We start from the raw sequence: 16912 nt of genomic DNA on the forward strand, positions 1-16912 counted from the left end.
AAGCCTAACAAAACCACCAGCAATGCACACAGTTCAGCCCAATTACAGTCGCCTCTTTCAAACGGAAAAGCAATCGAGGGCAGCTTATAACAACTTCTCCAGTGATCAGAGTGAGGCCTGGAGGTAGCTCTGTGCGCCCCCCTCCCCCCATTAACCTTTTTTCGTCCCTCTCCCTGCCCCCCCCTCTTTTCTGGTCTTTGAAGAACCTCCTAACACAAGAGTTCTGTGGACATCCTACAAGGCAGGCCCAGGTTCCTTGTCGATACATGGATAAACACTGGCCTGTTAAAGATCCAGGGGTTCATCATGGTCTGTAAAGATCAGACATTTTTCCTGATTGAGAAAAACTGTCCGAACCCAGGGGTGGAAGCGGAAGCCGCCGGCGGTGTCCATGGGTCCTCCAAGAATCACCTGCAGCCCAGTTCTACACTGGCAGTTAAGAGCCATGTCTGCAGCGATCTGGGCATGCTGCACTCCTCATTTCCTTTAAAGATCAACCCAAGTCTTTGCTGAGTTCCACTGAAAAAAAAGGTATTGCTTTTATTGCCAAGAAGTACGGTGCGTCACACATCTGTTCTCCTTCCTGAACTCCGCCAGGTTCCTTCTGACAGACAATGTGCAGCACACAGAACACCAAAGAGTTTGCCAGGCCCACATTTTGCTTGGCTTCCTGCCTTCCTTGAAGCGCGCTGGCTGCCTCCCTCCCGTCCTGCTTAGATCGAAAGTGAGGTACCTGCCTCCAGCTCCTGCCACCAAGCTTTCTGGGTGAGCGACGCTCAGCTGTTCCCTGCAAGTACCAATTAGGAGGATTAGTACATTCACCCATTAGGGTCAAGGATTGGATCGTAAGCCGTGAATTGTAGGGATGGAACATCGATGGAAGTCAACACGCATTTCTGTCCTCTGCTTTAGCTGGACCACTTTCCATCCAGAATGCTCCAAAACTTGCTAGTTCACCAAGACGTAGCCGCCGTGTTGGGGGTCGACAGTTTCCATCATCTCACAATCAAAGAGTCCAGGGAACTCCCCGAGGCCTAACGCCTCGTAGCCGGACTGGGCCCCAGGAGAGTCAGAGCTTCTCTGGTTGTCGGTTGCTGCTACACCACTCTGCTGGGCTGGGTCAAGGGGGTATTGATGCTGACTGGCATAGTCTGGTTCAGACATGGCACCAAGTGGCAATTCGCAAGTCTGATAGGGGTACTGCTGCTGTTGCTGCATGGGAACCTGCGACGGCAACCGAGACACGCTGTGGACCTGGGGCGAGGGCGACTGGTCGAGGTGAAGCTTCTGATACTGGCTGAGGAAAGGATCAAACTGCATTTGTTCAGCAGAAGGCTCCAGGAGGGGGCTCAAGGGCTGCACCAGGCTGAACTGGGAAGGGTGTGGGGGCGGGGACTGCTGATCCTCATGGCAGGGCAGGGGCAGCTGGCTCGGCCTGGGGTACACGCTCTCGGCTATTTGCATCTGGTTGAAGTACGCCTGCAGCTGGGATTGCTTCTGAAGGAAGAGGCGTTTCTGGTGCAACCTGGAATCAAAGGCAATGGAGAACAATTAGTTCAGCCTTTCCCCAAAGCAGCAGCCAGTCTCTTCCCCACTTTTGCGTTTTTTCCTCCTCTTAAGGGAAGCCCCCAGATATTTTGGGGGATCACAGAATCCCTGTGCAGGCAGCTAGTTCCAACTCCCCGCCCAAAAGCCCCACCCACAAACCCAAATGCCTCCATTGTTTTACTCAATGCTAGCCTTTTAGGGGGTACTTTCAGTTCGGAGGCAAATTTCGGACATAAGAACATAAGACAAACATAAGAAAAGCCCTGCCAGATCAGACCAAGGCCCATCAAGTCCAGCAGTCTGTCCACACAGTGGCCAACCAGGTGCCTCTAGGAAGCCTACAAGCAAGACGGCTGCAGCAGCACTGTCCTGCCTGTGTTCCACAGCACCTCATATAATATCCTCTGATACTAGAGAAAATAGGTACACATCATGACTAGTATCCATTTTGACTAGTAGCTATGAATACACTTCTCTTCCATGAACATGCCCACTCCCCTCTTAAAGCCTTTCAAGTTGGCAGCCATCACCACATCCTGGGGGCAGGGAGTTCCACAATTTAACTATGCGTTGTGTAAAGAAATATTTCCTTTTATCAGTTTTGAATCGCTCACCCTCCAGCTTCAGCAGATGACCCCGCATTCTAGTATTATGAGAGAGGGACAATATCTTTAATAATGCTTTCCATCAATTTACCTGGAACAGACGTTAAGCTAAATGGCCTGTAATTTCCTGGGTCCCCCCTGGAACCTTTTTTTATAAATGGGTTCCTCTTTTGGAACACCAGGGAAACCAGACTAAAACCAGAGCTTCTTTTCTACACATCTAAGTGTGTACGAAAAGCAAAACACACATGAAAAGAGCCTTGGGAGAGCTTAGGGAAACCACATCCCACCTGTAAAGTTTCCAGCACACATGGCAGGACAACCTCTGATTGAAATCCACACCGGCATGCCAGCGTTTTTGGACTCCCCTTTCCTTCTGGGCAACCAGCTCCCCATCCAATTTGGAGAGAAGCCCTGCAGTCAGCCACATAGTCACTGTGCTGAAGCTCAGCACTTTTGTGGGTCTTTGTGCCACAGATCCACGCTGAGCAGTTGTCATTTAAGACAACTTAAAAAAGGGAACCACCTGCCTCCCCTTTCCATCAGGAGCCCTGTTGGTGTGAGGCTGTCACTGAGATGCCCGCAGAAGACTGCAGGGACCGGCCTGCTCCACATACGTTTACCAGCCAAGGTGTCCATTTCCAACTTCTCACCTGTGCTCCTGTAACTGCTGTTCCAGGCTCCGTGGTAACTCCTTGCAAAAAACTTGGCAGGCATTCTGAGCTTTCGAAAGCAGACTGGGCTTCTGGAACAAGACAGCATGCCAACTTACTTGACCATCGTGCAACATTTTATACAACTGTGTCTCATAATCTTGCAGGGAGCCTTTCAAAAATTGGGATCTGCAGCAAGGGTGGAATAGTGGCTGAGCTTTCTGGTAGGCCCACCAGGACCACCACAAGGGAGCCCGATGCTATGCAAAACAAACCCCGACTACCTGACATTGTGTGTACCTGGGGGGAGGGTATCTTCCTGAGCCATTAGAGCAGGTGTCCCCCAGCCTTTTTCAGAAGAAGAAGAGTTGCTTTTTATATGCCGACTTTCTCTACCACTTAAGGAAGAATCAAACTGGCTTACAATCACCTTCCCTTCCCCTCCCCACAACAGACAGCCTGTGAGGTAGGTGGGGCTGAGAGAGCTGTGACTAGCCCAAGGTCACCCAGCTGGCTTCATGTGGAGGAGCGGGGAAACCAACCCGGTTCACCAGATTAGCCTCCGCCGCTCATGTGGAGGAGTTAGGGAATCAAATCTGGTTCTCCAGATCAGAGTCCACTGCTCCAAGCCACCACTCTTAACCAGTCCTGTGGGGGCCTATGAGCACCCATGGAATTCTGACACTGGGTGGTGGGCGCAACCACAACATGGCCCCCACGGGAGAAACATACACAGAGAAGAAGCCAAAGCAGTAATTTCTAAGAAATACTCTGGGAAAGAGTAATGAGAGAATAAAACCAACACTGTAGTAGCAGCTACCACTGAAACGTTATTTTAATCTGCACAGCCAATCAGATCTCCAATGGCCATTCAGACGCCCTGCCCGGCAGAAGTCACACTTGGCTCCATCCACACTCGATGGGTGCCCAGAAAGGTGTTGGCGGGTGCCATGGCGCCCACGGGCACCACATTGGGGATCCCTGCATTACAGGCAAGGAGAGTCAAGAATGCTCCCTGTAGACTTATTTGTTGCTTAGTTTGGCTTAACGCTTCAGAAGGAGGCACTATACCTGGAGCCGATGCTGCAAATATTGAGTTTCTAAGCTTTGCCGCCGAGACAGCAACTGGGGGTGTACGCCGTTTGGAAAAAGAGAGGCCGCTTCCTGCTGCTGGGATGCTTCCTCCTTGGGAGAAAAAAAACACAAGAGGCTCAGAACACGGCGGAATCCTCCACCTACCCACAGACCGTTTTTGCTGCTCAGGGCTCTGAGAAGGCCGTCGAGTGAGTGCGTGAGAGGCAGAGAGCGGCGCAACCAGAAAGAGCGCCAAATCAGGAGCCAGGCAACCAGCCAGCAACCTGGGAGCTGAGATGCTTGGAAGGGACGGGGAGCGGAGAGCACCTGTGCCTAATCTTCCCCCATCCATCCGCAGCCAAGACTGGAAAGATTATTTCCAATTCCCAGGCACTCTCATCCCACTGGCAGCCTGCACGTTTGTGCAGGGAAGCGGGAAGCAGCAGCGCAGCAGCCGTTTCCTAGAAGAACCCTGGAGAGCCAGGAAGAAGCCCTTCCCGCTACGGGTCTCCCGTGAGTCCTTCGCGAGGGGGTGCTTCTTGCCTCTTCCCAAAACCCTTAAAGAACCCATCCCTGCCTCCTCTACCTCTAGCCACTCTGCTTTCTCCCTTCCCGATCCCCTCCTCTTTCCCCGAGCGACAAACACTTCTATGTCTTGCTCAGAAAAAAAGACACAATGGCTAGACCAAGTGGCGCAAAGTACACTGCAAATCCCATGGAAATGAGGCACCTGGTGGGGGCTGCTCCCGAGGTCTTGCAAATGAGAGGTGGACGTCAGGGCGGGTCCGTCTTCTGACCTCATCTGTTCATACAGCAGCTGGACTTTGTTCAGCTCCAGGATTCCTTTGGTTCGGGCCAGATTCTGAAGATGCTGCCTAAAGGCTACGATTCCTGGGTTAAAGGGAAAGCAGAGCAGGGAGAGAAAATGAAGCTATTCCAGGTCAGTAAGGTATGTCTGTAAGAGCTGTGCTCGGTTGTACTTCTTAAATTTTATGGGTTTTTTTTTAGCTCATTGCCCCAAGTGCCTCCTCATGCAGCAGAAATGCACACACACACTTCAAAGGCTAGCGACACATAGACACAACTTGGTACACTAGAGAACACCAAAAATTAAAGGGGAGGGAAATTTTGACCCACTCCATAGGAATTTGCTCATATGCACCCCCCCAAACCCTATTGTAGTTGGGATTGCTGAATATCGCACACATACACACACATGCTGCAGCCAGAACCAGATGCCGCCCTTCACGGGTGCAATAGCCGCAGTTTCCATGAATTCAATCACAATCAATCATAATCTCCTTGATTGGCATAAAATATAGCCTAGAGTTGGTTTTCCTGGAGTATTTATTAACTAGGTGTGAAAGAACAATGCAGTGGTCTAATGTAGTTTTCCCCTGGCAAAAGCCTCTTTGTTCTGGGCCTAATATCCCATATTTGGATATCCAAGCTAGAAGTTTGCCCAATAGATGTTTGGCATATACCTTCCCTACTATAGATAAAAGACTTATTGGTCAAATGTTGTATGGAGTTGTATGGTCTCCCCTTTTTATAAATAAGTACCCAAATTGTGCTTGTACCTTGTGTCAGTGACGTGTCCGATGCTCTGCGCCCCTCTCGGAAGCTAACGGGGGAACGGTTGTGGGCCTCTCGCTTCTGAGAGGCCAACGCCTGCATGGCTGGGTTGGCAGGTCTCAGCCCTATAAAACGGGGTGTCATCCTGGGAGCGGGCTGATTGGCCAGGATCATTTCTTTCAGGGAGGGGGTGTCTTCCAGGAAGTTCAGGTCCTGCTGGAAGGATCCCATGTCATATTCAGAGTCGACACTGCTCAGGGACTGGTTCTCGTCCATGGAAAAGACTTTCCCTTTAGTACATAAGAAAATTCACAGTTAGTGAAATACCAGGGTACACTGAGCAGCTGTGCCTGGAAGCGGTGGAATATTTGCAAAGGCCTACAAGCAAGCAAGATTGTGTCTCTTTAACACATTCCCACTCTGGAACATGGGGCTGATTCGCATAAAGCAGCGACTTTTCCAGCTCAACAACAGTCATGTGAATGGGCATGATGTCAAGTGAAAATATATAAATAGCAGCCACGCTGGATCAGCCCAACAATCCAACTGGTCGGACAGATGCTACAAGGAAACCCACAGGCAAGGTCTCATGGTCAACAGTTTTCACCGACTTGACCGCTCCCCAGCATTTGACAATCGGACCCATTCAGCTGTAAGGGCTAACAGCCAGCGACAGACCTCTCCTGCATAAATCTGTCCATCTAAGCCCGTGGCCCCGGCCCCGTCCATGGCAGAGAGTTGTGTGAAGGAGAACTTCCTCTTGTCTGTTTTGGTAAAGGTAGTCCCCTGTGCAAGCACCGGGTCATTCCTGACCCATTGGGTGATGTCACATCCCGACGTTTACCAGGCAGACTATGTTTATGGGGTGGTTTGCCAATGCCTTCCCCAGTCACCTACACTTTACCCCCAGCAAGCTGGGTACTCATTTTACCAACCTCGGAAGGATGGAAGGCTGAGTCAAACTTGGGCCGGCTACCTGAAACTGACTCCCGTCGGGATTGAACTCAGGTTGTGAGCAGAGCTTTTGACTGCAGTACTGCAGCTTTCCACTCTGCGCCACTGGGCTCTTGTCTGTGTTGAGTCTACTGCTACTCAGTTTCATAGGGGGATGATCCCTGAATTCTGGTTTTAAAGGGGAGAGGGAGAGAGAGAGAGAGAGAAGAGGCGCTCTCCATCCCTTTCTTCTTCATGATGAATGAATCAACCCACTTCTATCCTGTCCCTCTGTGGTGACCATTTTTTTAAAAACTGAAAAGGCCAGGATGCTTTTGCCTTGCTTCACAGGGCAGGCGCTCTAACCCCCATGATTTTTTATCAAGCAGGTTGGCTGGGTTCTCTTTTAGGACTGGATCCCAACTTTTCAAAAGCTTTCATGCTACTGAGCTGTGATCAGACACATGCTATGAAGAGAACCGTCCCACTTACATCCAGAGACAGTAATGGACAGACTTTCAAACAGAAAGGTTTTTTTCTCACAATCAAAGAGCTGTGAGTTTTGGCAATGTGACCCCCATCCCTACTTATCAGATCACGTGAAGATACTTGCTGTGAAACCCCTAGCCTTACATGACCAGCCTAGCTAGGGCATCTGAAAGTGAAACACTATCAGCAAAGGCAGCAGCACGCACTTATGTGCTCGTTTTCAGCTTCCAGAGGACGGCAGCCCTGACCCTCTTTGCATTCCCTTGAGATTTGTTTGCTCAAAAGCAGTTTTGGCAGTCAGTGATTTTTAGCAGCCAGCCATTGGGGGGGGGGGGAAGGGAGGGAGAGGTAAGGCGGGAATTCCCTCTTGCCATCCCTGAATACATAAACAAACACCTTATAAGCATCCTGAAATTTGCCGTTCAAGATGAGAGAGCTGCTTTGTGCAGGAATGCTGGAGAGGGGCTCTGGATTTGTTTGTTCGCCGCCTGTGAACTAAACATGCACTAGCTGGTGGCTCTTTAGCGGAAACTGTTTGCTCTTTCCAATCTTTGCTCGCTGTCATGAGATTATCTGGCCTTCTGCTCGCTTTACCATCTGTACATTTACCCCTCTTATCTCCCTACTGGTCTGCGAAGCAAATTCATCATCAGCCCCAAGGCAATAAAAACAAAGGCCACAGCTAAATTCGGAGGGACCGTAAAGTTGAATCTGAGACTTCAAATCCACCTCCGTGCCTTGAGCTGTGGGCATCAGGATCCCTCTCCTGGCCTAGAAATTCCCCACAGGCCCCTGTTGGCCCTAGCTCTTCGAAGAAGAGTTGGTGTTTATATACCAACTTTCTCTACCACTTAAGGAAGAATCAAACCGGCTTACAATCTCCTTCCCTTCCCCTCCCCACAACAGACACCCAGTGAGGTAGGTGGGGCTGAGAGAGTGTGACTAGCCCAAGGTCACCCAGCTGGCTTCATGTGTAGGAGTGGGGAAACCAACCCAGTTCACCAGATTAGAGTATGCCGCTCATGTGGAAGAGTGGGGAAACCAACCCAGTTCTCCAGAGCAGAGTCCACTACTCCAAACCACTGCTCTTTGTCATCTGAACTAGATCAGAAGGATGTGGATTAACATGAGCACGACCCAGTCTTAAGGAAGGGCTGCATGGCCCTTTGGGTACTCTTCAAAACAGGCCCAAATTCCTAGCCTCTGCCCCGGACCTTCGCTCCCGGTCCTGTACCTGTGCCTGGCATTACAAGCAGCTGGTTGGTTACTTCTGCCAGCGTGTGGCGCCTCTTCCCGCAGCGAGTGGCTTGAAGGGCTGCGAAAGCATGCGCGGAATCCTCTTCGGACTCTCCTTCGGTCTCTATACCTTCATCGATTGAGGTTTCCATCATGCTGCTGGGCAGAGACTGGCACCCTTTCCTCACCATCATAGGGGGGATAGGATCCAGCAGGCAGCCGTTTAGCTAAACACAGCCACAATGCGGGGGGGGGGGGGAAGAGGAGAGAAGCAACACGGTTTTCAATTAAAGGTGAATGTGCCCTCACGCACGCACACACACAGAAAACCTCTGTGAACCAAGATAGGCAGACAGTTACACAGCAGAGGAAATCTGCTGATTGAATTCAGCCCAAGAGCCCCCTGAAGTTCGAAACTGCTTGTCAGATGTGAGAGTTGTGCCAGCAAGAGACATCAGTCGTGAAATCAAGGAGGGGATGACCTTTCTGAACAGGCCACCTTCTCCTGGTGAGAGCATGCATGCTTGCTAGCTCAGCAGGGCTTTTCCCTCCTCATCCGACTCCCAGACAAATAACATAGAATCATAGAGTTGGAAGGGACCACCAGAGTCATGAACATATGAAACTGCCTTGTACTGAATCAGACCCTTGGTCCATCAAAGTCAGCATTGTCTACTCAGACTGGCAGCGGCTCTCCAGGGTCTCAGGCAGAGGTCTTTCACATCACCTACTTGCCTGGTCCCTTTACCTGGAGATGCTGGGATTGAACCTGGGACATTCTGCATGCCAAGCAGAGGCTCTTATCACTGAGCCACAGCCCCTCCCATCTAGTCTAACCCCCTGCACAATGCAGGAAATTCACAACTACCTCCCCCACACACGCCCAGTGACCCCCTACTCCATGCCCAGAAGATGGCCAAGGTGCCCTCCCTCTCATCATCCGCCTAAGGCCATAGAATCAGCATTGCTGACAGATGGCCATCTAGCCTCTGCTTAAAAACCTCTAGGGAAGGAGAGCTCACCCCCTCCCCAATCCTGCAACAGTCATCACTCTCACCATTTTTAGAGCATTCTGGAAAAGTGACAGCAGTGTTGCTACTCTAATGCAACCCTACCATGAAAATTCCTCTAAGAAACTGGAAAAGTACAACTTCACAATGTCAGGTGAGGCTTGCCACCCAGATGGGAGATTTGCACGCCTTCTTGGGGTCAAGGCCAGGTACAGTCCAGCCAGGAATTCTCCTGTGCCAACTCAATGACAATTAACCGATGTGTGAGCCGGTCCAATGGTGCTTCGCTGATGCAGGAGAAGTTTTTGGAACTCCGTGTTCCAGGTGTATTGGCTCTGAGAACTAACAATCCCCCCTCCCCAGACAGCTGAGGAGTGACTTGGCTGCTCTGCACTAATCTGAAGGCATTTAAGCAGCTGTTCCTAAATTCCATCGAGAAATCTGTCTCCTAGGATCAGCTTCAAAATTAGCTAACTGCCAAACTGCTGGGGTAGGGCTAAGTGCCCACTCATCTGGGAGCGTCTCTTGGTCTAAAGAAATGGCCATGTGATCTGCCACGTGAGGACCGCACACGCTTCCTGGATAAGGCTTCAGTTTTTTGAACGTGAAAAGCACCGAGCAGGTGAATACAGCATCAACATAAAAGGGACATCAGCAAAAAAATTCTCTTAGAGGGGTATGAGCATCAGACAGGGGCTTGGTTTCTAGAAAGTTCCTGAACAGGCACAAGACCCATTTATGCACCTACATAAATGCTACTAAAAAGAACAAAAAGCTGCCTTTATTGTACCAGCCAAAAGACAGGACATTAATATACTAACATCATTAATACATATTAAAAGGTCAAACAACTATGTCCAAGATAAGGGATGATGGATTGTTGAATAGACTAAAAAACAAAAAACAATTAGCACTTTTGGCAATGATCAGAAAGTATTTCAGACTTTTATGTTTTTTGGTTTTCCCTATGAGAAATATGGAATTTCTGGCAATTTTCATGCAGGAAACACCAGAGCAGAAATCAAAGAAGGCCATTCCAAGGTTTGATTCTGCCCCAGTCCACTGCTCAGATGCCTCTTTTTGGGGCAAGGTTATCCATTTCGTCCTGGTTCTCCTTCTCCATTTTAGCACCAAGGCATATAAATCAGCTTGGGGGGTGGAGAGCTGCCATTTTAACAAGCTCTTCTATAACATATACATTTACAGATATTGCCCCCCCCCCCAAAAAAAAATAATTGCAGACCTACTCTGCTTCATCTGCCTGGTGGTACAAGAGGATATCAGTCTAGAAAGCCCCATATGTGCTGTTCTTATATAAATATAGAAACCTTCCAGACTGGCAATCAACGGACCACTGGTATAATGTGAATCAGATGGAACAAAAACATGCCAGTTTTAATGAGGCAATTAATGTGCGAGAACAGAAAAAGTCACTTGAGTAGATCTACGCTCTCAACACAGCCACACTCATTTCTGACCTATACGGTACTTTGGCTGCAAGTACTGCCGTCTCCTTCCCCTCCTGCCAGCTCACATCTCCCAAGTTATTTCCCACTTCCCTTTGGGGACATCGCCATGGAGGCTACACGATGCGTCAACGTGCGAGGCTGGCTGGAGCCACGGCACCCTTGCGCAACCGCGGCGGCGATGTCACTCCTCATTAGTCGAGTTTCATGCCAGCCCGTTAGCCATCGAGGGGCAGGAACTCTGGCTTTCTTTCCTTGCATATCTACCTGAAGCAAAACCCCGGGGAGTGGCAGTTTGGTTACAGATTCTCCCGAGGGGGTGGGGGGGGCTAGCTGTCTACATGTTTGAGACAGATGCCTTCTAATATTTTCTGACAACTCGGAGCCCCCGGAAAGCCTGATGCTGTCAATGAAATAAACAAAAAGGCAAAAAAACTAATTAACCACTGTATATTTTTGCTTTTAGTTTATTTCATTGACAGTGTATTTGTGTCTGCAATTTGTGTCTCGTAACATCAGCAGGAAGAAAAACAGCCACAACTGCAGCTGAAGATTAAACAATTCTTAGCTCAAAGGAAACCCAAGGGCAGGTAGCAGACAAACCACACCTGAAAGCTGACAGGGTGAAGGAAACATGTGTTGCTCTGAAGATAAATAATCATAAAGACCACCTTTGACATGGTATGGGGGAAACTGAAATCCAGCTAGGAGGATCCTCTACTCCTGGGGTGTCAAACATAAGGCCTGCGGGCCAGATCCAGCCCCTTGAGAGCTCTTATCCGGCCCGCGAGCCAGACAAGGCAGCCCCCCCCCCCACTCTCAATCTGGGCTGGCGAGGCATGGCTCGGCCCCCACCAAATGACATTTATGTCATACCCGGCTCGCGTTAACAAATGAGTTCGACACCCCTGCTCTACGCTATATAAGGCCTTAAATTTGCAAAGATGGAACAAACACTCGTGAGACTATAAACTGTTCTGGTTAACCTTTGCGTAGAAGAAAAGCTGACGGGGAAATTGGGTATTGGACAGAGGACGCTGCAGTGAGAGAAACATGGCAAGCAGCATCACAGCAAGACAGTTTTTGTGTGTGCGTTTTTTCCCAGTGGACAGTTTTTATTTTTTAAAAAGACAATTATCAAAAACGCGGTGGAAGGGGTAGGAACAGTTCAAGGCCAGAGCAACTGGGGGCAGGGGCGACTTCATAAATAGAATAAGTTACATACCATCAGCAACAGCTAGAGATTGTGAGAGATACACCCCAAGCAAGGAAAATAAAGGGAGGTTGGCTGAAGGGGTGGGGGTGGGGGAGTTAGTATGTGTCTCTCCATAGTTTATGTCATCTCTCCATGTTTCACAGCAACAGCCGTGCACAAGATAAACTTACTGAGTACTTTGAACCATCTTTTTAAATCTTCTGTTCATTTTGAAGCTCTTCAACTATACTTCCCAAAGGCAGATGGGTTAACAAGACATTATATATTTATACATGATTAACAAGGGAACGCCCTGACCTGGATGGCCCAGGCTAGCCTGATCTCGTCAGATCTCAGAAGCTAAGTAGGGTCAGCCCTGGTTAGTATTTGGATGGGAGACCACCAAGGAATACCAGGGTTGCTGCGCAGGGGCAGGCACTGGCAAACCACCTCTGTTAGTCTCTTGCCATGAAAACCCCAAAAGGGGTCGCCATAAGTCGGCTGCGACTTGACGGCACTTTGCACACACAACAAGGGAACAGTCAATCTGTGAAGATGCCTTTCCTGAAATTTACTTCCTTCTTTGGCCTTAGAATATCTGTGAAGAAAACCACCACCATGGGACTTTCATAATTTAGGTCTTCATTAAAGCAGGTAACCACCTCAGAAACATTCCAAGGCCCCCTGCTTCAACTGTTCCAAGTGATCCTCTAATTCTGTCTATCTAGCACACAAAGTATTGGTAGATGTTTTATGACCATTCTGTTTAGGAAAATAACAATACCTAAATAAACATCCATCTTTGGCTCAGAGTAAATTTCCTGCCTCCCCAGGATCCGACACAGGAGGCCATTCCTTCAGCAGGCCTGCATTTTTAGGCAGCGGCCTTCTAGCTGGTGCAAATTGCTGTTCCTACACTGACGTCAGTTGAGGGATGGCATTTTCAACCTTCCTGAGCACAGTAAGGCGTTCCAAATGCCACGTTTATCTTGTGGTATTGGAAACCACATGGTGTTAAACGCAAGGCCTTTTCACCTCACACCGCACCTTCCAGAAAACACCTGCGGGCTTCCCACTTCCTTTTACTGTCAATCAATCTCTCTTGCGCAAACATTTATTAGATATCCACGTCTGATCTCATAAATAGAAGCATTGTGGGGGGGGGGGGCATTGGTATTACTGCCACAGTGGAACGCTTATGCACCACAAATAAAGGGGAACCACAGCCGCATCCCCACAAGGGGATGTAAACACTGCCTAGCCACAAGCTAACCGGGAAAGGCAAAACCAGCTGCAGGTCTCCCAAGGCACTTGGGACTAAATTGTGACCCCCCCCCCCCACAAACACAAAATTAGGCAGAAGAGTTAGGTCTGAGTTCCGCAGAAGAGCTACAGCTGCTTCATTAGGCAGTAACTCTACCACTCCAAAATCCTGGGAGACTGAAATAGAGCACATTTGTGAACTTTAAAAATGTACCTTTGGCGTGTCAATTCGCTCTTCCTCCATGAAAGCGGATTCTGCTTGGCAGCCGGAAGGAGGGAACGAGAAAGCTTCAGCGGCAGAAGCGGGTGGCAGGCCAGGAGACCTCAGCAGCCTCACACTCTGGGGGCGCAGATTGACGGGCGCCACTGCCACCTGGGTCTGCAAAGGAACAGGAGAAATAGGGAAAATGGAGCAGCCGGAAGGCACATGACGGAAGCAAACAGAAGTAATAAGAAGCAAAAGGTTAGTGATTTGGGAGATTAAAAGTCATTTTTAAAAGCCTACCCAGGAAAAAAAGGACAAAGGGAGTTTTCTATTTGGAACTCACAGAACTGTCCAGAGCAAGTTCTCACTGTTGCTGTCCCTCACTATAGTTGATTTTTTAAAAACCAAGCAGGAAGGTAGCTGGGTCCTGCCCTGGTGCTGGAACACCAGGCACAATGTTGTTGTTATTAGTCATAGAAACAGAGTTGGAAGGGGCCATAGAGGCCATCTAGTCCAACCCCCTGCCCAATGCAGGATCAGCCTCGAGCTTCCCTGACAAGTGCTTGTCCAGCCTCTGCTCAAAGACTGCCAGTGAGGGGGAGCTCACTACCTCCCTAGGCAGCTGATTCTACTGCTGAACAACTCTTACTGTAAACAAATTTTCCCCTAATATCCAGCCGGTACCTTTCCTCCCACAATTTCTTGCAAGTCCTCTCCTCTGCTGCCAACAGGAACTGTTGCTGCCAACAGGAACTCCCCTGCCCTCCTCTAAGTGACAGCCCTTCAAATAAAGAGGGCAATCATGTCCCCCCTCAACTTATTATTATGATTTAATTAACCTCACTCTCCTCTCCTTCATTTTATCCTCATGACAACCCTGTGAGGTAGGTTTGATTGAAAGAGTATAACTGGCCCAAGGTCACCCAGTGAGCTTTGATGGCAGAGTGGGGATTCGAACCTGGGTCTCCTAGACACTAGTCTGATGCTCTAACCACAACACCACACTGACATGCTCTTTGCTGGGGGGGGGGGATGGGAACACCCTTGTTTGCTCCTGTCTAGAGCCCCAGAAGGCTCTGTACAGCAGCTGTGCACCGACAGTCCAGACGAGAGGTAATAAAGAAGAATCGGGGTTATTCTAAAGGCTCACGCTTGCTCCTTCACTGTCTTTTTAAGTACACGCTGGTTTTAATGCTGACTAAATTAGTGTCATGCTGATTAAAGAAGGATCACAGGCTGCCAGAGGCCTGCCAGCACAGAGACGGCCGTGGCAACATTTGCCATCCATGTACACCACCACTCTGAACCCGCAGACAGACGCTGTTCCCTTGTCTCCAAGCATGGCACACTCCGTTGTTATACGTTAAAAAAAATAATAATAAGTGAGTTTTGCAGCAGTGGAATGCAGAATATTTGGGGATCTGCTGCAAGCTCCCGGCTACTGCCGCTTCTCACAGCCTGCAAGGTCGAGAGGGTTTTTTGTTTGCTAAAAAGAAAAGCCAGCGCAAAGGTTGCCTGACATTTGGCTCTGATGTCGGTGAAGGTCTGTGGAGATGCATCGATGTCGGGGATTCCACGGGGCTTCTGAATCAGAGGCCAGGCCAGGGCCTGTGGCGACGTCGGGACAAACGATCCTCGACGCAACAGACCATCAGCAGGTCTCGCCAACAAGCTCGAGACCTCCTTCACTGCCTGAATGCTTTCCAGACCACCAGCTGGTTTACGAACACGCTAAAGCTGGCTGGAGCGTACCCTACGGCTTCGGGCTCAACGCTGCCCGTGACTTGTGTGTCAGGAAAATCGGAAACATCTCCCCAAAGCGGAGGACGACACGATTGCAGAAAAGGCCACCTGCTCTTTAATGCCAAATGAATAATTAATAAGCATGTGCCTGGTGCTTCGGGGGGGGGGGGGTTTCAAACTGTTCCACAATTATACCAGTAACCCTTACCTCAACCTTGTAAGGCAAGCTAGTGTTATTATTCCCATACTGCAAAGATGGGGGCAAGGTCGAGGGGTGCTGGTTGGCCTAAGGTCACTCAGTGGCAGAGGGGAGTCGTGAACCAGAGACTTCCTGACTCACAGCGTGGCATTCTTAGTCACTATGGTATGCTATTTTTAAAAGGTGCAAAACGCCAGATGTGCTGGGTTGCTCTGAGTCAACTTTTGCTGCATCTGATATGCTCAGCTTCCGACAAAATTATCAAGGCAAGAAACTGGGGGGTAGCCCAAGCCTCTCTCCCCCCGCCCATTGCAACAGGAGAACATTGCTCTGTGAAACTGCATCAGACCATCACTTGAGTTTAGTTCCTTTTCGAACACAGGGCAATGGGGCACGGCAGATACTCATTACACACAAATCCTTTGCATGGGGTAATCGACGAAAGCTTTGGATTCTGAAAACACTGGAAGGGGGAAGGATTCTCCAGAAGGGGGCTGCCCAGGCTGAAAGACGACAACTGCTGCTGTGACCGAATGCACTGCGAGCGGCAAATCGGCCTAAGATTGGGTGTGTGTGTGTGTGTGTTACCTTGGCGACTGTCTGTTCAGCGATGGTGCTCGGTCGCCGCTGACGGGAATCCAGCCGCTGATCCACAGGGAAGCTGCTGCGATGCGACTTGAGTCTCTCGATGAGCAAGTAATAGATAGCAGCAAAGTGGTTGTAGCTCTTGTTCTGCAGGGACTGCAGGGAGGAAAAAAAAGGAATCCCAATGTAGGTCAGCGTGGCCGCATCTTTCATCGCTCTCTGGAGCACTACTTCGTGCGGGGTACAAAGAGCGGCCACGCTTCTTTGGGAGGCCTTCACAAGCGGATCATTTCCGTCTCGAGTCCTAACTGACGTGTGAATTTGGGGCTGAGAAGGAAATTTCACAAAGACCAGATAAGCTAGTGAAACACCCGCCCCCCAATGTGGAGAGCCAGTGTGGTGTAGTGGTTAAGAGCAGTGGGTTGGGGCGGTGGACTCTGGAGAACCAGGTTTGATTCCCCACTCCTCCATATGAGCGGCAGATGCTAATCAGGTGAACTGGATTTGTTTCCCCACTCCTACACATGAAGCCAGCTGGGTGACCTTGGGCTAGTCACAGCTCTCTTAGAGCTCTCTTAGCCCCACCTACCTCACAGGGTGTCCGTTGTGGGGAGGGGAAGGGAAGGTGATTGTAAGCTGGTGTGAGTCTCCCTTAAGTGGTAGAGAAAGTCGGCATATAAAAACCAACTCTTCTTCTTCTTCTGGCTTTCACAGGACACGTGGAGTCCTTGCAGTGCCATTTTGTGTGTCTTTGGAAAAGGTGCCTTCGATTCTTTTCAGCTCAGCTCTGATGGGGTGGGGGCTCAATGGCTCCAAGAACAGCAGCCTTATGAGGAAGTCTCTGCTGCAAAGGCTGTGTCATTAGCAGTGTCAGCCAATGAGCTCTCAGCAGGTGGCTTGCTCCTCAAAAGCACGTAAGTACTATCAAGACTACCTTCCAAGCCCTGAACAACAATGGGAAATGGAGCTCTGTGGCAAGAGAGGCCCAAGGTTTCTCTCTACACCCCCCCCTTCCGCCCCCCAAACTGGCAGGGAGCATTAATGCCGGCTAAAAATATCTGCCGTTCTAGGGGAAGTGATCACACAGACTCCTCAGGGAGCATTTCAGCATTTATTTCTGGTAAGAGGCTTGA

The 16912-nt window shown here is 49.7% G+C and overlaps 1 protein-coding gene across 1 annotated transcript in view; it reads right to left on the minus strand.

Annotated features, from left to right (window-relative positions):
* Positions 1 to 882: 882 nt before the first annotated feature.
* The window catches only part of SIK2 (salt inducible kinase 2), a 79211-nt gene continuing 63181 nt past the window's right edge, over positions 883 to 16912 (minus strand). Inside the window, exons 8-15 of the mRNA XM_056860244.1 lie at positions 15783 to 15935; positions 13262 to 13426; positions 8112 to 8340; positions 5461 to 5745; positions 4611 to 4771; positions 3878 to 3991; positions 2807 to 2898; positions 883 to 1525 (exon numbers count right to left, since the gene is read on the minus strand). Coding sequence (XP_056716222.1) covers positions 949 to 1525; positions 2807 to 2898; positions 3878 to 3991; positions 4611 to 4771; positions 5461 to 5745; positions 8112 to 8340; positions 13262 to 13426; positions 15783 to 15935 — 1776 coding nt within the window. The 3' untranslated portion in view covers positions 883 to 948. The remainder of the gene's footprint in view (positions 1526 to 2806; positions 2899 to 3877; positions 3992 to 4610; positions 4772 to 5460; positions 5746 to 8111; positions 8341 to 13261; positions 13427 to 15782; positions 15936 to 16912) is intronic.

Source organism: Euleptes europaea, chromosome 14 (genome assembly GCF_029931775.1).
Source record: "Euleptes europaea isolate rEulEur1 chromosome 14, rEulEur1.hap1, whole genome shotgun sequence".
Taxonomy (NCBI): Eukaryota; Metazoa; Chordata; class Lepidosauria; order Squamata; family Sphaerodactylidae; genus Euleptes; species Euleptes europaea.